The sequence below is a fragment of the Oryctolagus cuniculus genome, chromosome 18 (genome assembly GCF_051225735.1).
Source record: "Oryctolagus cuniculus isolate XC-2025 breed Fujian yellow rabbit chromosome 18, ASM5122573v1, whole genome shotgun sequence".
NCBI classification, from domain to species: domain Eukaryota; kingdom Metazoa; phylum Chordata; class Mammalia; order Lagomorpha; family Leporidae; genus Oryctolagus; species Oryctolagus cuniculus.
This window is the reverse complement of record NC_142884.1, coordinates 60,672,734-60,698,737: the sequence shown is the minus strand read 5'-3', so window position 1 is coordinate 60,698,737 and position 26,004 is coordinate 60,672,734. Positions and strand designations below refer to the sequence as shown.

General features: G+C 45.2%; 1 protein-coding gene across 23 annotated transcripts in view; it reads right to left on the bottom strand.

The window, feature by feature from the left end:
* LRRC36 (leucine rich repeat containing 36) overlaps positions 1-26,004 on the bottom strand; it is a 60,599-nt gene that overhangs the window by 15,468 nt on the left and 19,127 nt on the right. For 8 of the 23 annotated variants that reach the window (XR_016225295.1, XM_002711601.5, XM_089320243.1 and 5 more), the window contains 4 exons: positions 13,222-13,349; positions 10,489-10,534; positions 6,942-7,382; positions 3,088-3,380 (listed from right to left, as the gene is read on the bottom strand). Coding sequence is in view for 22 of the 23 variants with exons in the window: in XM_002711601.5 (XP_002711647.1) it covers positions 3,088-3,380; positions 6,942-7,382; positions 10,489-10,534; positions 13,222-13,349 (908 nt within the window). In the remaining variant the exon portion in view is untranslated. The remainder of the gene's footprint in view (positions 1-3,087; positions 3,381-6,941; positions 7,383-10,488; positions 10,535-13,221; positions 13,350-26,004) is intronic. The other 15 variants (XM_008257459.4, XM_089320253.1, XM_089320261.1 and 12 more) reach the window with 3 other exon arrangements.

Here is a 26,004-nt window from a genome sequence, read left to right as displayed (position 1 = left end):
GGGCTGGTCCAGGCTGATGCCAAGGGCCTGGAGCTCTATTTGGATTCTCCCATATGGGTGATAAGGGCCCAAGTACTAGGGCCATCTTCCACTGCCTTCCCAGGCACATTAGCTGGAAGCTGGACTGTAAGGAGAGCAGCTAGGACCTGAATTAGTACTCTGACATGGGATGCTGGTGCTGCAAGTGGTGGCCCAACCCACAATGCCCAGACCCCAAAATAAATTTTCTAGGAGTGGGCGTTTAGCCTAATGGTTAAGGTACCCACATACCACATCAGATTGTTTGATTCTTGGCCCTAGCTCCTCACTCCAGTTTCCCACCAACGCAGATCCTGGGAGGCAGCAGTGATGGCTCTCAAGTAATTGGGTTCCTGCCACCCACACAGGAGACCTGGATTGTGCGCCTCACTCCTGCCTCCAACCCTGGCCCTGCCCTGCCCTGGATATTGCAGGCATTTGGAGGAGTGAACCAGTGAATGGAGCTTTCTCTTGCTCACTAGCTCTCAATGTCTGCCTCTCAATTTTTTAAAGCAAATTTTCTAATCACAATTCACATATAGTTTAAGTTTGTGCATTATAGGATTTTTTAAAAATATATTTATTTATTTGAGAGGCAGAGTTACAGAAAGGGGGAGAAGACAGAGAAGTCTTCAATCTGCTGGCTCACTCCTCAAATGGCTGCAATGGCTAGAGCTGGGCCCATCCGAAGCCAAGAGCTTTTTCTAGGTTTTGCATGTAGGTGCAGGGGCCCAAATACTTGGGCCATCCTCTACTGCTTTCCCAGGCACATTATCAGGGAGCTGGATGGGAAGTGGAGCAGCCAGGACTTGAAGTGGTGCCCATATGGGATGTTGGCACTTTAGGCAGAGGCTTAACCTAACATGCCACAGCGCTGGCCCTTACAGGATTATTTTTTAATCTTTAAATTTTTAATTTTAAATGCTCTTTCTATCAGTTTTCTAACTTCGCCTATCAGAAACTAAATAGTATACTTATTTTATATTTATATTCAAATAGATCTTTTTTTTTTTTTTTTTTTGACAGGCAGAGTGGACAGTGAGAGAGAGAGACAGAGAGAAAGGTCTTCCTTTTGCCGTTGGTTCACCCTCCAATGGCCGCCGCGGCCGGCGCGCTGCGGCCAGCACACCGCGCTGATCTGATGGCAGGAGCCAGGTACTTATCCTGGTCTCCCATGGGGTGCAGGGCCCATGTACTTGGGCCATCCTCCACTGCACTCCCTGGCCACAGCAGAGAGCTGGCCTGGAAGAGGGGCAACCGGGACAGAATCTGGCGCCCTGACCAGGACTAGAACCCAGTGTGCCGGTGCCGCAAGGCAGATGATTAGCCTAGTGAGCCACGGCGCCAGCCTCAAATAGATCTTTTAAAGCTTTCCACATTAAGAAAAATAACATCAATTAGGAAAAAATTGGAGGTTTTAGGATAGTCCAGAAAAGCACATTGAGATTTTTAACAATATAACGTGAAACAGGGTGAAAAGATTTCCTAAAATGTCTTGTTAATATAGCACCCCAAATATCTTGAGTGTTGATATAGCTTCATACTCCATACACTAACACAATCATTAGTGTTCCTGTCTGGTAAAAAAGGCACAGGTGCTGAAAATGGAGAGAAACCACAAAATGAAAGAAAGTATTGCAAGACTGCCCCCTTTGGTGCACAAACATCATAACTACCTCCAAAATTTGTGAAAACGGAACAGAGAATTTAAAGAGTAAAACAAAACCCAACAGAACAAAAAATTTGTAAACAAATCCCTAAGTGAAAAAAGATTTCCCCAAACTGAAAAATATGTCACTAGAAATGGTTGTTTTTAGGGGCCAGCGCTGTGGCACAGCGGGTTAACGCCCTGACCTGAAGCGCCGGCATCCTATATGGGCACCGGTTTGAGACCCGGCTGCTCCACTTCCAATCTAGCTCTCTGCTATGGCCTGGGAAAGCAGTAGAAGATGGCCCAAGTCCTTGGGCCCCTGCACTCACGTGGGAAACCAAGAAGTTCCTGGCTCCTGGCTTCGGATCAGGGCAGCTCCAGCCGTTGAAGCCATCTGGGGAGTGAACCAGCGGATGGAAGACCTCTCTCTCTCTGCCTCTCCTCTCTGTGTAACTCTGACTTTCAAATAAAATAAATAAATCATTAAAAAAAGAAATGGTTGTTTTTGACTCATTCCCTGCCTGCTTCCTTATAAGATGGTAAGTGATTGACAAATGATTCACCCCCAAAGCATCATGGATCCAAAGGAAAAAAAGGGTCTTGAGAGCCATAGTTCCTTTAACTAAAGAGAGGAGGCTTCATGGTGGATGTAGGATCTGGAGAAAAACTAACATCCAAACAGATAAGAGAGGCGAGTGGAATGCAGCTTCCAGGAGGAACGGGTGCTGAGGGAGGGACAAAGCTTGTTACTTGGCCCTGGGTAATAAGGAAGTTTTCTCACATAACACCTTTATACTGTGATGTTGTAAAATCAATCATACTGTATATGTGAGAATGGTTATTGATTCTGTTCATTCTCTGAACCACTTTCAACTAAAAATTCCTAGGATAATCTAATTCACCTTTTGTCTGCTACTTCTGAAAAAAAAATTAGACTCAAATTTCTAGACAGAAAAGCAAAGCAATGCTTTCATAAGGACAATCTCAAAGAAGTCATTTGTGGCTGGAGCGAATGTGTAAACGTGATGAGATTATAAACATCAATGCTACCAAGACCAATCTCTAGCCCCCACAAAAACCTGCAACTTCATTATCCCTTCCTGTTAAACCTTGTCTATTACATTTTATCAAAGTATTTCCCAGCCATGTGTATACTCTGGAAATAGGTCAGGGACCGTTCTCCCTGTGACCGAAATGAGAAAATGGTGGCTGAGTGGTGGGTTGGGGAGGTGTAACTTTCCCAAGAAAAGAAGAATCAAAGGCTTTAGCCTGGGAGCATTAGCCACTGGCCACTGAAAATCCCCTTGAATGTCAGCACTATTGGTTAGAACCACCCTTCCCTCCCCACCCTTCCAAACCTCATTATGGCCTTGAACCTAATCTATTTCTGGTACAAGTGCAAACAAGCCAACACTTGCCTCGCTGCCTGTAACATCTCTGAAACCATGCTTTGCATTCAGGTTGGCAAGGATATTGTCCTTCCGTTTGAATCCTCTCCTCGAAGGGCTTATTGACCTCTTGTTCAAAATCTCTCTGTTGTCTGAAGTCCCAGGAGGCAACAGCAGTTGAGCAGGCAGAGAGTTTCCCAGGACAGAGTTGCTTGGAAAAGGACCATGTGTTGTTGTTAAATCCCCGAGGCTGCTGGATAATTGCTGTTCTACATTGCTGAGCAGAGCAGGGTCACTGTTGAAATGGGTTGTGGCATACAGATCTGTGAAGGAAACAGACTGCGAAGTGAACCTGCCCTTAGTTCTCTCCTGTCTCCCATCCATACCTCGTCTGGAGGTCATGTGTCATAATAATCACTCATTAGCATACACCCCCAATTCTCCAGATCCTTTCTCTCTCCCTCTGACAAAACCCCAACTCTGGTTAAACCAACGGTCCACATGCCCCCAGCCTACACTGGAGCAGTGGAACATGACTGGAGAACATGCATTTGTTCTGATCTTTCTCACCTGAAACACATGGCACTGTCTTAACTGAGCCCTAAGCACTGCCCAGCTCAGATCAATTTACTTTTCTATTATCTGAGATGACTAATTCACACATCTTTCCTTCTCAAACTTCTAACACCTCTACCTCCTTACTCTCAAGTGCCGATCTTCTTCATTTCACTGAAAAAACAAAGAAACTGGCCAAGTGACTCTACCACTAAATCTGCCAACTCACCCGTACAAGACTACTTCAAAAGGTCCAAGGACAATGCATATTATTCATGAACTCCAAAAAAAGTTTTCACCCAAATAAATGTTTAATTCCATTTTCCATGAACTTCTCGAAATCCCCTTGCATTTGTATCCATCAATTCTTGGCTTTCCTTCTTGTTACACTGGATGAACTGTGTGATTTTTTTTTTTTCTATGGCCAACCTTCTCACCGTAGACTGGTTCCATCTCTTCTTGACCGCTCAAAGAATGTTTTCTGTAATTGAATTGTCCCTTTTTTCTCCTGCATCACTCATTTTCCTTCTATAGCATCATTCCCATCAGAATTCCCTTGGGCACATGCCCCTTCCAGCTTCAGGTCCAGCTCTTTGCTCCTCTTTCCTGCAAAACTCTAGAAGGGGTTGTACGTATTTGGTAACTGTATTGCCTTGCTTCCAAGTTAGCTGTTCACATACGTCTTCTGCATTGCCAAACACCATAACCATGTCTCAGTCCCTGGCTCATGCCTGCAGTCCTTCCTCATTTTAAACACATGACACATTGATCACACATGGCATCTGACACAATAGCGATCACTCCCTCCTTCTGAAGCTCATTACTCTCTCAGTTCCCAGGATAACATTCCCTCTTGGCTTTTGTTTCTCCAGCCTGGCTGGCTGCTGCTTTCTTCCCGTTCGTGATGGTTTCTTTTCATCTGCATGGCTTCCATTGTTAGAGGACTCAGGATCAGCCCTCAGATCTCTTTTCTCTCTCTCTTCGCTCCTTAGGTGAGATTTCATCCAGTCTCAGTTTTAATGCCATGCACACACAATTTCCAAATTTATGTTTTTGGCCACACTCAACTAATATGTCTGATTATCAAGTTGGCATATCTGAGAAGTGTTAACCAAAAGCTTAAGATGTCCAAAACTAAGCTCTTGATTTTTATCTTAAAACCTGTGCTTCCCCCTCTTTTCCATCTTAGCAATAACTCTTTTCATCCAGTAATCTGCCTTAGAAACCTTGGAGTCATCTTTTACCTCTTTCTCACACACTTCATCTTCAACCCATCAGCAAATCAGTAAGCATTATCTTCAGAACACACCCGGAATCTGACTTTTCTCTCCACATCCTCTGCTATCTCTCTAGCCCAGGCTGCCATTATCTCTGATCTGGAGCCTAACCTCTTAAATGATTTTTAAAAATTATTTCTCCCCTTGCTTCCCACAGTCTACTCTCAACAAGCATGCAGGACAACTCTTAAGTGAGATCATGTCACCCCCTGCTACAAACTCTCCAACTACTTCTGACCTCACTCTGAAGTTCTCCCCTTAGTTGTCCACATGGACTTCATCTCAGTCGACTTTTATTAGCCTCATCAGAGCAGCTTTCCTTGCCTATCCTATCTAAAACATAACCGTATTGCTGTCTCTACCCTTAATGTTATTTTTTTGTGGCAATGACATATATTTGTATGTTAACTCATCATCTCTCTTACCTCATTAGCATGTAATTCCATAAAAATAAGGACTTTTAAAAAATTATAGTAAAACATATATGAAACTTTGCAACTTTATCTGCAAAGGTAGAACAGTCTATAGCACATAGTAGGTGTTCAATGAATTTCACTGATTAAATTAGCAAATAAATGAAGAGTTGCTTCCATCAATTACCCTGAAATTAGCTTATTTCAGTAACTCAGAATAGAAGTGATTGGGGGCAGTGGTTGTGGTGTTGTGGTATACCAGGTAAAGCCACTGGCTGACACTAGCATCCCACATGGGTGGTGGTTCGAGTCCCAGATGCTCCACTTCCAATCTAGCTCCCTGCTAATGACCTGGTAAAAAGTAACAGAGGATGGCCCAAGTGCTGGGGTCCCTGCCACCCATGTGGGAGACCTGAAAGAATCTCCTAGCTCCTGGCTTTGGCTTGGTTCAGCTCAGGCCGCTGTGGCCATCTGGGGAGTGAACCAGTGGATGGATGATCTCTTTCTCTGCCTTCCTTCTCTCCCTTTCTTTTAACTCTGATTTTCAAATAAATAAATCTTAAAAAAAAAAGAAAAAAAAAAGTGATTGTGGCCAGGAGCAGGCATTGTGGCATAATGGGTTAAGTTGCTGCCTCCACTTCTGGCATCCCATACGGGTGCTGGTTCCAGTCTAGGCTGTTTCATTTCTGATCCAGCTCTCTGTTAATGAGCCTGGGAAAACAGCAGAAGATGGCCCAAGTGCTTGGGCCCCTGCACCCACATGGGAGACCTTGAAGAAGCTCCTGGCTTTGGCCTGGCCCTGCCCTGACCATTCCTGCCATTTGGGGAGTGAACCAGCAGATGGAAGACCTCTCTCTCTCTCTTTCTCTCTCCCTTTCTCACTTTGTAACTCTGCCTTTCAAATAAGTAAATATTTTAATTTTTAAAAGATTTATTTACTTATTTGAAAGGCAGAGTCACAGAGAGGTAGAGTCAAATGGACACAATGGCTGGAGCTGGACCAATTCGAAGCCAGAAGCCAGGAGCTTCTTCTGGGTCTCCCACGTGGGTGCAGGGGCCCAAGGACTTGGGCTTTCTTCCACTGCTTTCCCAGGCCATAGCAGAGAGCTGGATCGGAAGTGGAGCAGCTGGGACTTGAACTGGTGGGTGCCCATATCAGATGCACCGTGGGCAGAGGCTTTACTCTCTACACCATGGTGTCAGTCCCATTAGTAAATCTTTAAGAAGGAAAAAAAAAGAGAAGCAATTGTGGTTAAAGAGGACTAGATGCTGCTAGAAATAGAACACTTCAAAAAGTTCATGGAAAATAGAACTAAAAGATGTTTATTGTGGTACACAAAAAAGTGAAGTCCAGGCATAGTTTTTTCACAATGTAAATTTTCAATAACTTTTTGAAGATCTTAAATATATCCCAATTAAAATAACATGTAGTTGTGAGACTCATTCTTATAAATTTTCTGTAATGTGTCATGTTAAATTCAGACCTTGAAGATTTCTAGATATTCCACGGACCATTTAGTGATCTTGAAATACAATTTAAGAAATGTTAATGAAATTTCAGATACTAATTCCCACTCTAGTCATACTTTCTCTCTTTGTGCCTGTGAAAAAGGCGTGTAAACTGACAGGAAACCATTACCTGAACTAAGCTTCAATAGTCTTCCGGTGCTGGAGTCAGAATTTGACAGAGAAGTCAGCAGGTCTCCACAGGAATGGGATGCGGTGGCCTTCATGTCATTTGAAGGCTTTATGCTGTATTCCCTGTAGCTCTTGCTTCTCTGAGGCCTTTTACCCGGATTTCCATGCAGAGACAGAGTTTGAGAATAATGACTATCGTAATTTTCCAAACCACCGTCGGAGGATAGCTGATAGGGCTGGATCTGGCTGGAATCACCCACATCCAGGCGTTTACCCAGTGAGGCTTCATGGGTGAGCTGGTAACTATCCAGTTTCATTATCAAGTCCTTTTCCGGAGACGGACATGAAGACTTACTGTCCAGAAAAGATACTCGGTACCCATCTCGAGCCATCTTCTCTGGAGATCGGACTGCGGATTGACGAGGTGAGTAATGTCTGAATTCTAATCACCACCAAAGGAAGAGAACAAAACACAATCAGAATTCTTCCTGGCCCACTTGAGGTGCCTGTGCCCACCAAATATACTCTCCACCCACTAGAAACTGTTCTCGGAAAGAAGTGCTTGACGATTTTGATAAATGATAGCATAAAGGGAAGAAAAGACTCCCACGTAGAACAACAACAATCAAAGGTATGAGTCATTTATGAAAACAGCAAAGAATCTAACACTTTAGAGATGAATTTCTTATCAATCAAAGCCCCTAGAAATTTTCTCCCCATGCTGTAAAGTCAGAGTTTCTTTCTAGACACCAACTCATGTTAGAGATAAGCTTTCGGTGCAGCAGTTATGATGCCACTCAAATGTCTGCAACCCATATCAGGGTGCTTGCATTCAAGCCCCAGTTCTGCTTCCAATTCCAGCTTCTTGCTAACGCACACCCTGGGAGGCAGCAGGTGATGACAGTGCTAGTTTGGGTTGGGGCTGGTGCTGTGGTGTAGCAGATAAAGCTACTGCCTGCAGTACTGGCATCCATATGGATGCCGGTTCAAATCCCGGCTGCTCCACTTCTGATCCAGCTCCCTGCTAATGCACCTGGGAAAGCAGTGAAAGATGGCTCAAGTGCTTGGGCCCCTGCACCCATGTGAGAGACCCAGAAGAAGCTCCTGGCTTCACATTGGCCCAGCTCCAGCTTTTGTGGCCATTTGGGGAGTGAACCAGTAGATGGAACATCTTTCTCTGCATTTCAAGCAGATGAAAATAAATTTTTCTTTAATTAAAAAAAAAAAAGTGATCCAGAGGATTTGAAAAGAGCCAAATCAAACCTATAGGACTGAGAAATAACTGAAATAAAGAATTCAGGGGCCGGCGCCATGGCTCACTTGGTTAATCCTCCACCTGCAGAGCCGACATCCCATATGGGCGCCGGTTGCTCCTTTTCCAGTCCAGCTCTCTGCTGTGGCCTGGGAGGGCAGTGGAGGATGGCCCAAGTGCTTGGGTCCCTGTACCCGCATGGGAGACCAGGAGGAAGCACCTGGCTCCTGGCTTCGGATTGGCGCAGCGCCGGCTGTGGCGGCCATTTCGGGAGTGAACCAACGGGAGGAAGACCTTTCTCTCTGTCTCTCTCTCTGTCTATAGCTCTACCTGTCCAAAAAAAAAAAAAAAAAATTCAGCAGACAGATTGGGCATAGCTAAAGAAAAAAATTATTGAATTGAAATATGACCATAAGGAATTATCCAGAATGCGGACCAGACGAAAACATTAAAGACATAAAATAATAAGAGACAGAAAGGACAAAATGAAAATCTCTGACTCAAACAAGAGTCCTAAAAGGACAGGAGAGAAACAGTGGGACACAAGCAATATTTGAAGGACTTTCTAGAACTAATGAGACACAAATTGTAGATTCAATTGAATAAATACCAAACAGGGGCCGGCGCCGCGGCTCACTAGGCTAATCCTCCGCCTTGCGGTGCCGGCACACCGGGTTCTAGTCCCGGTCGGGGCACTGGATTCTGTCCCGGTTGCCCCTCTTCCAGGCCAGCTCTCTGCTGTGGCCAGGGAGTGCAGTGGAGGATGGGCCAAGTGCTTGGGCCCTGTACCCCATGGGAGACCAGGATAAGCACCTGGCTCCTGCCATCGGATCAGCGTGGTGCGCCGGTTGCGGCGGCCATTGGAGGGTGAACCAAGGGCAAAGGAAGACCTTTCTCTCTCTCTCTCTCTCTCTCTCTCTCTCTCTCTCTCTCTCACTCTCTCACTGTCCACTCTGCTTGTAAAAAAAACAAACAACAAACAAACAAAAAACAACAACCAAACAGGAAAGACTAAAAAAAAATGCATCACAGTGAAACTGCAGAAGATCAAGGACAACTGGGGACTCTTAAAAGTCAGCCAGGGGGCTGGCACTGTGGTATAATGGGTAAAGCTACTGCCTGCAGTGCCAGCATCCCATACGGGTGCCAGTTTGAGTCCCGGCTGCTCTATTTCTGATCCAGCTCTCTGCTATGGCCTGGGAAAACAGTGGAAGCTGGCCCAAGTCCTTGGGCCCCTGCACCTGCGTGGGAGACCCAGAAGAAGCTCCTGGCTCCTGGCTTCAGATCGGCACAGCTACGGCCATTGCGACCATCTGGGGAGTGAACCAGTGGATGGAAGACCTCTATTTCTCTGCCTCTGCCTCTCTCTCTGTGTAATTCTGCCTTTCAAATAAATAAATAATTAAAATAAATAAATAAACAAATCTTAAAAAAAAAGAAAAAGGTAGCTCGAGGATGAGAAGACAGATTATCCTTGCAAGAGTGACAGATTTCCAGCTGACTTCTCAAAAGGAACCACAAAAGACAGAATATAATGGAATATCTTCAGTATTCTGAAAGAAACAACTGCTGACCTGGAAATCTAAACCCAGCAAACATCCTTCAGGAATGGTGGCAAAACAGAAGCATTTTCAGATCACCAAAAACTAAAGAGTTCATCAGCAATAGGCCAACACGAAAGAAAATTCTAAAGGCTGTATGATGTGCTGGAAGGAAATGATCTGAGAGGAAGTCTGGAATGAAAAAAGAACTGAAGAGCAAACAAAGTGGTAAATATGTGGATGGCTTTAAATGAATACTGGATAGAAGTGTCTTGTGGGATATAGGGAATGATATATGGAATTAAAATCCACAGAAATACTATAGGGAGGAATGGAAAGGAGTAAAAGTACTCTAAGGTCTTCCAATTATCCAAGAGAAAACTTAAAATATTGAGTAATTTTAAAACTGTCTAAGTGAATGTCTCATATTTTGGGGATAATACTAAAAGTGTAGACACTGTGTATAATCTACACACTAGTGGAGGGGGAAAATGAACAAATAGAAAAATTACAAGCCCAAAAGCAAGTTAAAGGAGAGACATGAAATTGCCGGCCAATACTGTAAGAACAAAGGATGCCAAGATACCCACTCCTGAAGCAGGAAATCGCCCAGGTCCCTGAGCATCCAATCAGACCCCGAGGAAAGCAGGAAAGTTAGCTGGTCCATTGAACAGGGCCTCAGGACTGTGGCATCTCCCTCTGCGGTCACACCTAGATTTCTCTGACAAGGTGGGGACAGTGAGCAAAATATTTACCGTCTTCCTGGTGATTGTCACTTGGCATCTCCCTTCTTATCACTTCCTGCATTTAAAAAGAGTTTGAAAGTTTAGGTAGAAGGGCATCCACGGGCATTCAGATATAGGCTTATTAGACTGGGAAGTTAGGATAGTTTCCTTGTAGCAAGGAAGTCCATCCTTGCAAGTTAGGGAAACAGTCCTTCAAGGGATGGCCCAGGTTTAAGCCTATGTCAAGCAGTCACAATACAAAGAGATCCTAGAGTTGCCTTGAGCAGGTAAGGAGACTCCTTGAGAACTATCCTTAGAAGGTAAAGGATGCCACACCGTGAAACACTGTACTTTCCCCGTTCTAGATGGCTCAGTGTAGAAATGAAACGAGGCTGCCTTTCTCAGCTTTACTTTTTCTGTTTGAAGGATCCTCATGCTGGAACAAGTGTTTGTCACAGGGGTTAAGACGGTGGCTGAGATGCTGGTGACTCAGAGTGCTAGAGTTTGATATCTGGGTCTGGGTCTGGCTCCTGGCTCCAGTTTCCTGTAAGGGAGACTCTGGGAGGCAGTGGTGATGGCTCAAGTGGTTGGGTTCCTGCCACCCACATAGAAGACCAGCGTTGAGTTTCTGGCTCCTGGCTTTGGCTTGTTGTGGAGGAGTTACCAACAGATGTTTTTTTTTTTTTTTTTTTTTTTTTTTCTCTCTCTCTCTTTCTGCCACTCAAAAAAAAAAAAAAAAAAAAAAGGCTCTACATACTTATTCTTCTGAATATTGACCATGGCACTTGATGTGAGTTTTAATGGGCTGGAAATTAACCTAAAAAATAGCTAGACAAAGATCGAAGCAAAATGGAAAATGGGTATTTGCTTTTTAAAATTATCTTTCTAGCAGCCATGTCAAGAGAGAAATTTTACTTCCTTATTTCTTAAATGAAAAGGATTGCAACAAATTATTTAATTTCTTTTTTTCCTGGTCACTTTAAAAAGTATTTTCAGAGGTTTTTTTTTTTTTTTTTTTTTTCAAAAATCTAAGAACTATTTAACTGTGGAGTATTTTTTTTAATCTCTATTTCCTTAAGTCAACATTAAGCTTTTAAAAATGGCAATTGACAGGGCAGACATTTGGCCTAGTGGTTGAGATACCACTTGGGTAACACATATCCCATATCAGAGTGCCCAGGACTGATTCCTGATTCTGTCTGTACTCCATCTTCCTGCTAACTGGCATCCTGGGAGGCAGCAGGTGATGGCCACCATACGAGAGACTCAGACTGAGTTCTGGTCTTCTGGCTTTGGCCTGATCCAGTCCTGGTTGTTGTGGGCATTTAGGAAGTAAACCAACAAATGATAGCTAGCTCACTCTGCCTCTCACTTTTTTTTTAAAGGGTAATTGAGATAGTTTCTAAGTCACTCAAGTACAATTTCAAAAACAAAGAAATTAATTAAGTGCTAACATGTCTTTTTAAAAGGTGATGGTATTGGGCCGGCGCCGCGGCTCACTAGGCTAATCCTCCGCCTAGCGGCGCCGGCACACCAGGTTCTAGTCCCGGTTGGGGCGCCGGATTCTGTCCCGGTTGCCCCTCTTCCAGGCCAGCCCTCTGCTGTGGCCAGGGAGTGCAGTGGAGGATGGCCCAGGTGCTTGGGCCCTGCACCCCATGGGAGACCAGGAAAAGCACCTGGCTCCTGGCTCCTGCCATCGGATCAGCGCGGTGCGCCGGCCGCAGCGCGCTGGCCACGGTGGCCATTGGAGGGTGAACCAACGGCAAAGGAAGACCTTTCTCTCTGTCTCTCTCTCTCACTGTCCACTCTGCCTGTCAAAAAAAAAAAAAAAAAAAAAAAAAAAAAAGGTGATGGTATTATACAAGAGCACTTCAGAAGTTTGTGAGAAATAGAATTAAAAGATAGATTCTTGGTGCAAAAAATTTTGCAATCCATGCATTGAGTTTTCATAATATGGATTTTCCATGAACTTTTTAAAGACCCCTGTATACTCAAACCATCTTGCTTTTTTAGTAATGTAATCTTAACTATCTAAATTGTGTATTAATAAGAATCTTTGTTTCTTTTCTTTCTCCTGGATACTCTGTGTAATTTCACTGTTAATTTAGCAAAGAAAGGGCAGACAAAGGGAGACAGTGATTGTAACTTATTAGTTATCCTTGTATCATATTCAGTCATACAAATAGGTCTTATATAATGGTTGTATCCCATCTTGCATCATTTATTCATACTGAACCCTTGTTATCTTAAATTCTTTTCCCATCTGGCATGACCTCCACCTTCCCACTGCCCACAGCTGCTGTGCCATCTTTACCCTCTAACTTTTCTGTGATGCTGAAGAGGCACCTTTGAGAAAGCTACCCCTAAGTGTAAGGCTCAGTAATTAAAAGGTAGAGATAGAAAATGTAATAGACAAGGCAATAGGAGATGGAGAAACTGGGTAGAGAAGAGAGATTTTTAAACCAACAAAAAACTGTAATAGTTACATTCCTGTTTGAGGACCGAAATGCCTGCCATAAAATGTGTGAAGTTGTGTGTATAATAGATGATACCTGATAACAGGTAAGTGGGGGAGAAACAAAAAGAAGGCTGCAATTAATAGAGAAGGTAATCTGCATCTTGTCCTGACTTTTCCTTCTAGAGGGTCTAAAATGCTTCCTTCAAACAAGTTCTCTAAGACCTTCATAAATAATTGAGAGTTCACTGAGTTATTTGTATACAGCATTGGCTGGTCAATAGATCAGCAGGAGAGCTATACATTACCTGTGTTCCCAGAGGAAAAGTGCCTGCTTCCTGGTCTGGGGTACCATTGCCTTGGGTTACCAAAGTACTTGCTAGGGAATCCTTTATTTCCCGGTTGGGGAAGGGAATAAAGAGTCCTTTGTTTGAGTCTGTGTTAAGAGAAAAGACGATACAATGAAGTTGTGACCAGACTTCAAAGGCAGTGTGTCTTATAGTATTTTATCAGAAGAAAAGTCACAACACTGGGTGCTAGTTCCGGTGTCACTACTTGCAAAGCATGTGAATTTGGGTAAATGGCTTAACCTTTCTGAATCTCTCACTTCATTTGTAAAACAATGATGACAAAGCTTAAATCACATCTCTCAGGGTTGAGGTGAGGTTAAAATAAGGTAATGGATGTGAAATGGTTTCATAAATTATGAAGTGCTCCATAGAAATTCAGAGGAAGGCATAGAGTATTTTGTACATTTCCTAAGTCAGTAAATTAGGAACCTGACACCAATTCAACAATCTCTAGCCATAGGGGGAGATGCTGGGACTAGATTCACTGGCATGACACATGTCCAGGGCTCTGCATCAATTCATGATTTGAACCAGCCTCTTGACTTGCTCATGGGTAAAAAGAGAAAAAGGTCTCCTAGTGTTTTGTTTGTTTGTTTGCTCGTTAGACAAGTTACTTTAAAATAAAAGGGAAAAACTGAATTCTAGGATTTGGGGGCTTCTTGAGGAAACTGGATGAAAATGAGAGCTTTGCTTTTGTTTAGATTGACTTTTATCCCCAGCAAGATAGCAAGATTGCATAAGATTTAAGACAGTTTCAGAAACTTGGACCTTCTTCAAACAGTATGTTCTGCCAATTTCACCTTCTGGTTCCGGCAACAGAAAGCTGCTATGAGCCAGTGAGAGTGAGGACATAAGTGGAAAAGGGAAATCTTCTGAGAACTAGCCACTTGGGCCATCGGGGGCTCTAAGATGGTTCCCAGTTCTTTTTTTTCTTTATTTTTTTTTTATTTTTGACAGGCAGAGTGGACAGTGAGAGAGAGAGACAGAGAGGGAAAGGTCTTCCTTTTGCCGTTGGTTCACCCTCCAATGGCCGCTGCTGCAGCCGGTGCACCGCGCTGATCCGATGGCAGGAGCCAGGATCCAGGTGCTTTTCCTGGTCTCCCATGGGGTGCAGGGCCCAAGCACCTGGGCCATCCTCCACTGCACTCCCTGGCCATAGCAGAGAGCTGGCCTGGAAGAGGGGCAACCGGGACAGAATCCGGCGCCCCAACCGGGACTAGAACCCGGTGTGCCGGCGCCGCAAGGTGGAGGATTAGCCTATTGAGCCACGGCGCCGGCTCCCAGTTCTTTTTTTAAAAAATATTTATTGATTTATTTGAAAGTCAGAGTTACAGAGAGAAGGAGAGGCAGAGAGAGAGAGAGAGAGAGAGGCAGGCAGGCAGAGAGAGAGAGAGAGAGATCCTCCATCTGCTGTTCACTCTCCAATTGGCCGACAAGGCCAGAGCTGAGCTGATCAGAAGCCAGGAGCTTCTTCTGGGTCTCCCACATGGATGCAGGGCCTCAAAGACTTGAGCCATCTTCTACTGCTTTCCCAGGCCATAGCAGAGGGCTGGATCAGAAGTGGAGCAGCCGGTTCTTGAACCAGTGCCCATACGGGATGCTGGCATTGCAGCCAGTGGCTTTACCTGCTATGCCACAGCGCCAGCCCCATGCTTCCCAGTTCTGAGATGACTCCTAGAACTGAAGTGTCCTACTTCAACATAAGACCCTCTTCCACTAGAACAACTGTCCTCAAAGTGACCAAATTCTCAAACGTCATGCTTTCCGGTTCCTCTCACGGTGGTATGACAGGAAAGAAATTGTTGCGACCTGGCTCTTCACAGAATGATTATTATTATGAATGATTATTTCATTTCAGAACATTTCGCCAACCCAAAAAGAAATCCTACAGCTGTCGCTTCCAATCTTAACCCTCCCTGCTATGCCCTGGAAAACACCAATATAATTTTCGTGTCTATAGATTTACCTATTTTGGTTATTTCATAGAAATGAATCATATAATACTTGAATATGACCTTTTATATCTATATATCTATCTGGCTTCTTTTCACTTAGCATCATGCATTCAAGATGCATTTTGTAGTATGTCTCAGTATTTCATTCCTCTTTATGGCTGAATTATCTTCCTTATATGAATATACCATGGTTTGTTTATCCATTCATCGATCAGTAGATTTTTGGCTATTATGGATAATGCTGCTTTCACTCTTTTTTTTTTTTTTTTTTTTTTTTTTTTTTTTTTTTTTTTTTACAGGCAGAGTGGACAGTGAGAGAGAGAGAGAGAGAGGTCTTCCTTTGCTGTTGGTTCACCCCCCAATGGCCGCTGCGGCCGGCGCGCTGCAGCTGGTGTACCGCGCTGATCTGTAGCCAGGAGCCAGGTGCTTCTCCTGGTCTCCCATGGGGTGCAGGGCCCAAGCACTTGGGCCATCTTCCACTGCGCTCCCGGGCCATAGCAGAGAGCTGGACTGGAAGAGGAGCAACCGGGACAGAATCCAGCGCCCCGACTGGGACTAGAACCCGGGGTGCCGGTGCCGCAGGCGGAGGATTAGCCTAGTGAGCCATGGCGCCGGCCTGCTGCTTTCACTCTTTTTTTTTTTTTTTTTTTTTTTTTTTTTTTTTTTTTTTGACAGGCAGAGTGGACAGTGAGAGAGAGAGAGACAGAGAGAGAAAGGTCTTCCTTTGCCGTTGGTTCACCCTCCAATGGCCGCCGCTGCAGCCGGCGCACCGCGCTGATCCTGGCAGGAGCCAGGAGCCAGGTGCTTTTCCTGGTCTCCCATGGGGTGCAGGGCCCAAGCACCTGGGCCATCCTCCACTGCACTCCCTGGCCATAGCAGAGAGCTGGCCTGGAAGAGGGGCAACCGGGACAGAATCCGGCGCCCCAACCGGGACTAGAACCCGGTGTGCCGGCGCCGCAAGGTGGAGGATTAGCCTATTGAGCCACGGCGCCGGCTTGCTGCTTTCACTCTTATGCAAGTTTTTATGTTGGGATAGGTTTCCATCTCTCTTGGGTGTACACCTAGGAATGGGATTGCTAGGTCAAATGGAACTGCCAAACTGTTTTCCAAAGCAGCTATTCAGTTTCACTTTCCCAACAGTGATGTATGAAGGCTCCAAATTCTCCACTTCCTTGCCATCTCTTTTTTAAAATGAGATTTATTTATTTATTGACAGGCAGAGTTAGACAGTGAGAGAGAGAGAGACAGAGAGAAAGGTCTTCCTTTTCCATTGGTTCACCCCCCCAATGGCTGCTCTGGCCGGTGCACTGTGCCAATCTGAAACCAGGAGCCAGGTGCTTCCTCCTGGTCTCCCACACGGGTACAGGGGCCCAAGCACTTGGGCCATCCTCCACTACCTTCCCAGGCCACAGCAGAGAACTGGACTGGAAGAGGAGCAACCGGGACAGAACTGGTGCCCCAACCGGGACTAGAACCTGGGGTGCCAGTACCGCAGGCAGAGGATTAGCCAAGTGAGTTGCGGCACCAGCCTAAAATGAGATTTATTTTTATTTATTTGAAAGACTGAGAGAGAGAGGGAGAGACAAACAGAGGGAAGTCTTCTATCTGCTGCTTCACTCCCCAGATGGCTGCAACAGCTGGGGCTGGGCCAGGCTGAAGCCAGGAGCCAGGAGCTTTTTTTGGGTCTCCCATGTGTGTGCAAGGGCCATCCTCCTCCAGTGCTTTCCTAGGTGCATGAGCAGGGAGCCAGATGGGAAGTAGAGCAGCCAGGACTCGAACTGGCACCAATACGTGACGCCAGTACTGTGGGAGGGGGCTTAACTTGTTGCACCACAGCACTGGCCCTATCATCTATCCTCTTGATTCTAGTCATCCTGGTGGGTGTGAAGTGGTACCTCACTGTGGTTTCTCTCCTTCTTTCCCTCCTTCTCTCCCTCCCTCCTTCCCTTCCTTTCTTCTTTCCCTCCCTCCTTCCTTCTTTCTCTCTCTTCTTCTCTACTCCCTCCCTTCTTTTTTTTTTAAATTTTTAAAAAGATTTATTTTATTTATTTGAAAGACAGAGTTACAGAGAGAGGTAGAGATAGAGAGGGAGGTCTTCCATCCGCTGGTTCACTCCCCAGATGGTTGCAACGGCCAGAGCTGCACTAATTTGAAGCCAGGAGCCAGGAGCTTCTCCCGAGTTTCCCACACGGGTGCAGAGGCCCAAGGACTTGGGCCATCTTCTACTGCTTTCCCAGGCCATAGTAGAGAGCTGGATCGGAAGAGGAGCAGTTGGGACTAGAACCGGTGCCCATATGGAATACCGGCACTTCAGGCCAGGGCTTTAACCTGCTGCACCACAGTGCCAGCCCCCCTCCCTTCCTTTCTAAGATTTATTTGTTTATATGAAAGGTTGAGTAGCAGAGAGAGAGAGAGAGAGAGAGAGAGGGAGACACACACACAATATCTTTCGTCTGCTGGTTCACTCCCTGAATAGCTGCAACAGCAGGGGCTGGGCAAGGCCAAAGCTAGGAGCCTAGAGCTGCATCTGGGTCTCCCAGATGGGTGGTAGCGGCCCAAGTACTTGGACCATCTTCTGCTGCTTGCCCAGGCACGTTAGCAGGGAGCTAGATGGGAAATGGAGCAGCCAGGACTTGAAGAGGCACACTGATATAGGATGCTGGCATCACAAACTGTGGCTTAATCTGCTGCGCCACAATGCCAGCCCTCCAAGATAAATTTTAAAGACCAGAAATAACTTGCCTTTCACTAATCTCCAAAAATAAATGAAGCCCTGTTAATCCCCAATGAAAACAACTGAATCCCTGACTTTAAAAATATCAGTGTGTGGTATCTATTTCATACATGATATCATGAAAGGAAATTAACAAAGGTTTTCTTTCCCATCATGAACAGACTGCCTATAACCTTGGGAATCTTAGACACTTTCCCCCTTAAATACTTGTCACATCTTTAATTCAGAAATTTAAGTCTTCTGAATTTTGGACTGCATGGGAAAACACTGTAGGTAACTATACTTAATATTTTGTCTACAGTGTTTTCCCATGCCTTCAAGGATTTAATCAATCCGTGCTTCCTCATCTGCCTTCACATTCCCATTGCCCTACTTAGGACATGTCCCTTTTACCTCCGGCTTGAACTACTGCCGCCAGTTCCTGCCTATCTCGCCGAATCTAGCTTGAGTTACCTAAATCACACACTTAATTACGCCTCCCACCTAAAGCATCATTAATTGTTACCCATGTTCAAGACAGTAAGATGAACGTGATTAGTATTAGAACCTGGCCCCAGCTCCTGCCACAGTCAATCTAAACTGTCACACCTGTCTTTGCTGCTGCTTTCCTCTCTGCTTTGAACCTTTCCCCTCAACTATGCCCAATGAATTCCATTTGAAGGCCCAACTTAAACCTCTCCTGTTTTGTGAAGGCTTTCTCAGGCCCCTGGTGGTAATGTTGCTGCCTCTCCCCCGTGTTCTATATCTCTGCCACAGTTCAGCTCAGACTAGCCTGACTCATGACCTAATTAGCCATGATCAGTCTTTCTGGATTGGGAGTCTATGAAGATCTGCTATCGTATGTTCTCCTTGTTGCCTAGCCCACAACACAGGATCTGCCCAGTAAACAGCACTTCTTTGCTGAATTACTTTCTTTTCCACTATGGCCAAAATGGCTAGTTGCCCCCCACCAACCCCTACATATTCATTATTCCGATCTTAGAACCACCTCCAACAGCCTTAGATTGCCATTATCTTGATTTCAATAGGAGAGGGAAGGGAATTTCCATATTATTTAAGCAACTGTTTTGGAATGTCTCAGCTCTTCAAGTTGATCTTTATCCATCATGAAACTACATCATGGCTAAACCAAGAGATGACAAAACAGATTGAGGCCGGCAGTCGGCTCACTAGGCTAATCCTCTGCCTTGCAGTGCCGGCACACCGGGTTCTAGTCCCGGTCGGGGTGCCGGATTCTGTCTCGGCTGCCCCTCTTCCAGGCCAGTTCTCTGCTGTGGCCCAGGAGTGCAGTGGAGGATGGCCCAAGTGCTTGGGCCCAGTACCCCATGGGAGACCAGGAGAAGTACCTGGCTCCTGCCATCAGATCAGCGCGGTGCGCCGGCTGCAGCATGCTGGCCATTGGAGGGTGAACCAACGGCAAAGGAAGACCTTTCTCTTTGTCTCTCTCACTATCCACTCTGCCTGTCAAAAAAAAAAAAAAAAAAAAAAAAAAAAACAGATTGAAATGGTATGGATTTTAATGAGTTTTAAGAAAAGACCTTGACATATCTGCTAGGCAGAGAAATGAGCCACTGAGGGTGACTGTGATCAATTTTTTCTTCACTATTTTAAAATAAGACATTCATTAGGTCAGTATGTTTTAGGTGGTATTCTATTTAAAGGCAACAAGAATTGACTAAACAATGAGCAGGGCCTTTTTCAACTCAGTCTCGGTGTTGTATATGTATCTCAAGCCTTCCTCCCCAACACACCAATGCTCATTATGACCTGTCATACTTCTTACAACTTTCACACAGCTGTTCACACCAACCCCACCACCCAGAATGTGCTGCTACTCCTCCTTTTGGACTGACAGCCTCCAAGGGCTGAGGGCTTTGCTTATGTATCTGCCCAAACCCTTTCCCCACTGCACCAGCATACTCTGGGTTTCTAGCGTGTCATGCCCACCACAGTGTTTCTGAATCTCAGTCGTCTCACAAGCTCTGAGAGTATGAATCAGTTTAAGAAACTACAATTTGAGCCGGCGCCGTGGCTCAATAGGCTAATCCTCCACCTTGCGGCGCCGGCACACCGGGTTCTAGTCCCGGTCGGGGCGCCGGATTCTGTCCCGGTTGCCCCTCTTCCAGGCCAGCTCTCTGCTATGGCCAGGGAGTGCAGTGGAGGATGGCCCAGGTGCTTGGGCCCTGCACCCCATGGGAGACCAGGATAAGCACCTGGATCCTGGCTCCTGCCATCGGATCAGCGCGGTGCGCCGGCTGCAGCGGCGGCCATTGGAGGGTGAACCAACGGCAAAGGAAGACCTTTCTCTCTCTGTCTCTCTCTCTCACTGTCCACTCTGCCTGTCAAAAAAAAAAAAAACAAAAAAAAAAACAACTACAATTTAAGAAACTAAGTTCAGGGCGATGGTGTTGGGGCATAGCAAGTAAAGCTGCTGCCTGTGGTGCCAGCATCCCATATGGGCTCCAGTTCGTGTCCCTGGCGCTCTTCTTTGGATCCAGCTCTCTGCTATGGCCTGGGAAAGCAGTAGAGGATGGCCCAAGTGCTTGGGCCCCTGCACCTACATTGAAGACCCAGAAGAAGCTCCTGGATCCTGGCCTCAGATTGGCCCAGCTCTGGCTGTTGCGGCCATTTGAGGAGTGAACAAGCAGATGGAAGACCTTTCTCTCTGTCTCTCCCTCTGTCTGTAACTACTTATCAAATAAATAAATCTTTTTTTTAAAGAAACTAAGCATATAAGAAGACATTTATTTATATTTTTTAGAGATTTATTTGTTTATTTGAAAGGCAGAGTTACAGAGAGGCAGAGAGAGATAGAAAGGTCTTTTACCCTCTGATTCACTCCCCACATGGCTGCAACGGCCAGAGCTGCACCGATCCAAAGCCACGAGCCAGGAGCTTCTTCCAGGTCTCCCATGTGGATGTGGAGGCCCAAGGACTTGGGCCATCTTCTACTGCTTTCCCAGTCCATAGCTGAGAGCTGGATCGGAAGTGGAACAGCCGGGACTCAAACCAGCACCTTTATGGGATGCTGGCACTACAGACTGGGGCTTCAACCACAGTGCTGGCCCCAAGAAGACATTTTAAAAAGATTACATTGAAAGACAATCTGGCAGTTTCTGAAAGTTCAACATACTCTTACCACATGATCCAACATGTTCTTTGGTAATTGCCCAAATGAGTTAACAAGTTATATCCACACAAATATCTACACAAGGATGTTTATAGGAATCTTTTCACAACTGCCAAAACTTGGAAGTAGTACATCTAGACAATGGAATATTATTAAGCACTAATAAATGGTGAGATATTAAGTCATGAAGAGACAGAAAGAAACATGAATGGGGCCGGCACTGTGGCACACTGGGTTAACGCCCTGGCCTGAAGCACCGGCATCCCATATGGGCGCCAGTTCTAGTCCTGGCTGCTCCTCTTCCGACCCAGCTCTCCGCTATGGCCTGGGAAGGCAGTACAGGATGGCCCAAGTCCTTGGGCCCCTACACCCATGTAGGAGACCCGGAAGAATCTCCTGGCTCCTGCCTTCGGATCGGCACAGTTCCAGCTGTTGTGGCCAATTGGGGAGTGAACCATCAGATGGAAGACCTCTCTCTTTCTCTCTCTCTTTCTCTCTCTCTCTGCGTAACTCTGACTTTCAAATAAATAAATAAATCTTTAAAAAAAGAAGAAAGAAACATGAATGCACATTGCTAAGTGAAAGAAGCCATCTGAAAAGGTCACATACTGTATGATTCTAACCACATGGCATTATGGAAAAGGCAAAACTATGGACACAGTAAAAAGATCAGTAGTTGCTGGGGGTGTTAGGAAGGAGGAAGGAACTGGTGATTACAGAGGATTCTTAAGGCAAGAAAACTATTCTGTGTTACTGAAATGGTGGATACACATTACTATACATTTTTCTTTCTTTTTTTAAAAGATTTATTTATTCATTTGAAAGGCAGAGTTACAGAGAGGCATAGAGAGGTCTTCTATCTGCTAGTTCACTCCCCAATGGGCCACAACAACCGGAGCTGTGCTGATCTGAAGCCAGGAGCTGCTTCTGGGTCTCCCACATGGGTGCAGGGACCCAAGGACTTGGGCCATCTTTTACTGCTTTCCTAGACTGCAGCAGAGAGCTGGATCAGAAGTGGAGCAGCCAGGACTCAAACCAGTGCCCATATGGGATACTGGCACTGCAGGTGGCAGCTTTACCTGCTATGCCACAGTGCTGGGCCCTATACATTTTTCAAACTCATAGAATGTACAACACCAGGAGTTAACCTAATAGATTTTGGGTGCCCATGCTGTGTCAATGTAGATTCATCAGTGACAATAGAGGTACAATCTGCTGGGGAATTCTGATAGTAAGGGAGGCTGTGTGTAAGTAGATACAGGCTATATAGAACTCTGTATTTTCTGCTCAGTTTTGCTATGAATCTAAAACTCCTAAAAATAGTTCATTTTTTAAAAAAGATGATTACCACATAAGTTTTTTTTTTTGCCTTATATCTTTTTAGTATTTTTCCATAACTGCTATCAGACAAAAGCACAAACCTTAGAGTTTCTAACTGCTTGTGGGCCCTGAGATATATCCTGAGCTAAAGGCCCACAGCCCTGCACTTGAGGACTACTGGTCTGTGTTGTCCATTTGACATTTTCATATACAGTGCCTGGATTGTTACTGAGCTCTTTCACAGTCTCTCGTTTTTTCTAACGGTGCTGCAAATGCTTCAGGGGATGTGTGCCTTTTCTGTTTCCAGAGTCCATGTTTCTGCAGATAAGTTATATGAGTTTACAAAAAAATGGAAAATATCTTTGGTCAAGGAATCAAAAACTGTTTCACTAAAACGTATGGACTTTGAGCTGGGTCATGGAGAAAGGCTGGGATTTGATTAAAGCTTTCCGAGCAGAGGGGCATTAGTTTATGGGCAGAGGAGAGTGGTCCAGTTTGACAGGAGTTTTGGGCATTGTGTTTGGGAAGTAAGACATAAGGTTTCAGATTAGGCTGAAAAGATGCATTGTGGCTAGCTTTTAGCCTTGTGTGTGAAGTCCAGGAGTTTAGATGTAATTTAGTTGCTGAGTGGGAGCCACGGGAGCTTTTAAGCAGGCAAGTGTAATGAATGATCACAGGTGTGTTTTAAGAGAATTAATCGGCAGTAACATACAGAATGAACTGAAGGAAGAAGAGATTGAGAAGCAGCATCTTGTAATGGCTAAAAGGACTTTGATGACAGATGGAGCAGAGTTCGCATCCCAGCTCTGCCACTTACTGTTAGCTAGGGCAAGTTCTTTCATCTCTTTGGATCTCAGTTTTCTCATCTGTAAAAAACACCTTCAAGAGCCGGCGCCGTGGCTCAATAGGCTAATCCTCCACCTTGCGGCGCCGGCACACCGGGTTCTAGTCCCGGTTGGGGCGCCGGATTCTGTCCCGGTTGCCCCTCTTCCAGGCCAGCTCTCTGCTATGGCCAGGGAGTGCAGTGGAGGATGGCCCAGGTGCTTGGGCCCTGCACCCCATGGGAGACCAGGAAAAGCACCTGGCTCCTGGCTCCTGCCAGGATCAGCGCGGTGCGCCGGCTGCAGCGGCGGCCATTGGAGGGTGAACCAACGGCAAAGGAAGACCTTTCTCTCTGTCTCTCTCTCTCACTGTCCACTCTGCCTGTCAAAAAAAAAAAAAAAAAAAACACCTTCAAGGTTGTTGTGAGGATTAAATGAAGTAATGGACAGTGCTAGGCCCAGAGTTCACATGTAGTAATTGATGGCTGGTAAGCTTGTCTGTTAAGAGACTATTAAGAGGGACCAGCACTGGGGCCAGAGCTGTGGTACAGTGGGTTAAAGCCCTGGCCTGAAGCGCTGGCATCCCATATGAGTGCCGGTTCTAGATCTGCTGCTCCTCTTCCCATCCAGCTCCCTGCTATGGCCTGGAAAAGCAGTGGAAGATGGCCCAAGTGCTTGGGCCCCTGCACCCATGTGGGAGACCTGGAGGAAGCTCCTGGCTCTGGATCAGTGCAGCTCTGGCCGTCGCAGGCATCTGGGGAGTGAACCAGCAGATGGAAGACCTCTCTCTCTGTCTCTACCTCTACCTTTCTCTGTAACTCTGTCTGTCAAATAAATAAATAACTCTTTAAAAAAGAGAAAGGGAGGCTGGTTAACCACAGATCATACTGTAGGGTATGAACATTCGCTGGGCTTTAGAGGAGTGGCATTAGATTCCAGCGATTCCAAACTTGGGAAATAGAAACATTGTAGTATCACTGACAGAGCAGTTGAGGGCTGGTTTGTTAATCTGTGTGTTTTGTGGTTTTGGGGGGAAACATTTAGCTTGAGTGACTGGAAAGTTCTATAGTGTGATCCCAGATGTCTATTACCACATGGTCAGTGGAAGTGGAGGAATGGGGCAGAGAGACACTGGCACAGGTCATCAAAGCTAGACCAACATATTTAGGATATGAGAAAATAATATACAATGAATATGAATAAATAATAACCTTATTCATTTATAAGTAAAACTGTGGAAATAAATGAGACCATACAGGGTAAAGAGTAGAGAAAGGTGAAGATATAGATGGGGTATGCTTATTTTGGGAGTATGGGAAGAGAGCAGCCTTTGGAAGAGTCAAAGATTACAGGTGAGAATAGGAAGCCGATCCAAATCAGTGATGGTTCCCAGCCTGCTGGAAATGATTGACAGGAAAGCACTATTTTAAGCAACTGAGCTAGTGGGAACTGTTGTCCAGAAAGTTTCCTCCTATCCTGAGACATGACCATTAGCAAGGCCTAACCACTTTAACCATATTGGATTACCAATAGTGCGTAGGGCCATACTCCCCGGGGATCTAAGGCCAAACACAATTTTCAGTGGAGAACAAAGCTCTTTAACGTTTCAAAGTAGCAAAAGAAATTTCATATTAAAAAAAAATCCAGGCAACAGCTGGAGTTTCTGAGACCTTTAGAAATGGGCCCTCTGCCTGGGAAAGCAGTTTGTTCTCAGTGCAAGAGTGAGCTTGAAGACCTGCTCTAACTCACTGGGGAATCTGTGTGTGTGTGGCTGTGATAAGACATAAATGACATCTAACAGCTCATGCAAAAAGGCACAAATTATGCTCCAGTGTATTTTTCCCTGTCTGCAGATGGGTATATAAATAGTTATAACAAAAAACAACAAACAAACAAACAAAAAAACTGAGGCTGTATACCAGAGCTTCACTGGGATTCTCTCTAGGGGATGAGTTTATGGGGGATTAAAATGTTTTTCTTCAAGCTTTTTAGTATTTTTCAAAAATATTACAACAGAATTGCATCTCATAAAATAGAAAAAAGTAAAGCAAAGCTACTCATACTCCTATCAGTTATGTGCACTGAGACATCCAAGAAAGAAAATTAAAATCATACCTCATTATGACTTATTTTACTATGAAAAAGTGTGAAAATGACTTGTCAATAAACGTCCATATGGATAGGTAAGGGAATCAGGAAAACAAAACACTGTAATCCTTAATGACTAAGCTAAAGAGCCTGTTCATTAAAGCTATAGCTGAGATTTTAGGAGTTGATTTTCAGAGTTTATATATATTTTATAGAACCTTCAAAGGAACAGAGACCTTGAGGCAAAAGTTTTCTCAAGTAAAAAGTCACCTGATTTGCCTGATACGAGAGAGCCAGGTTAACCCAAAGAACACATTTCTGGTGGAAAGTTTTCTCCTAGCCTGTGGCATGACCACTTTTTTTTTTTTTTAAGATTTATTTATTTATTTGAAAAGCAGAGTTATAGAGAGGCAGAGGCAGAGAGAGAGAGAGAAAGAGGTCTTCTATCCCTGGCTCACTCCCCAAAAGACAACAGCTGGAGCAATGCCGCTCTGAAGCAAGGAGCCAGGAGCCTCTTCTGGGTCTCCCACGCAGGTCCAGGGGCCCAAGCACTTGGGCCATCTTCCACTGCTTTCCCACGCTATAGCAAAGAGCTGGATTGGAAGTGGAGCAGTAGGATTCAAACCAGCACCCATATAGGATGCTGGCACTGCAGGCAGCGGCCTTACCCACTATGCCATAGCACCAGCCGAC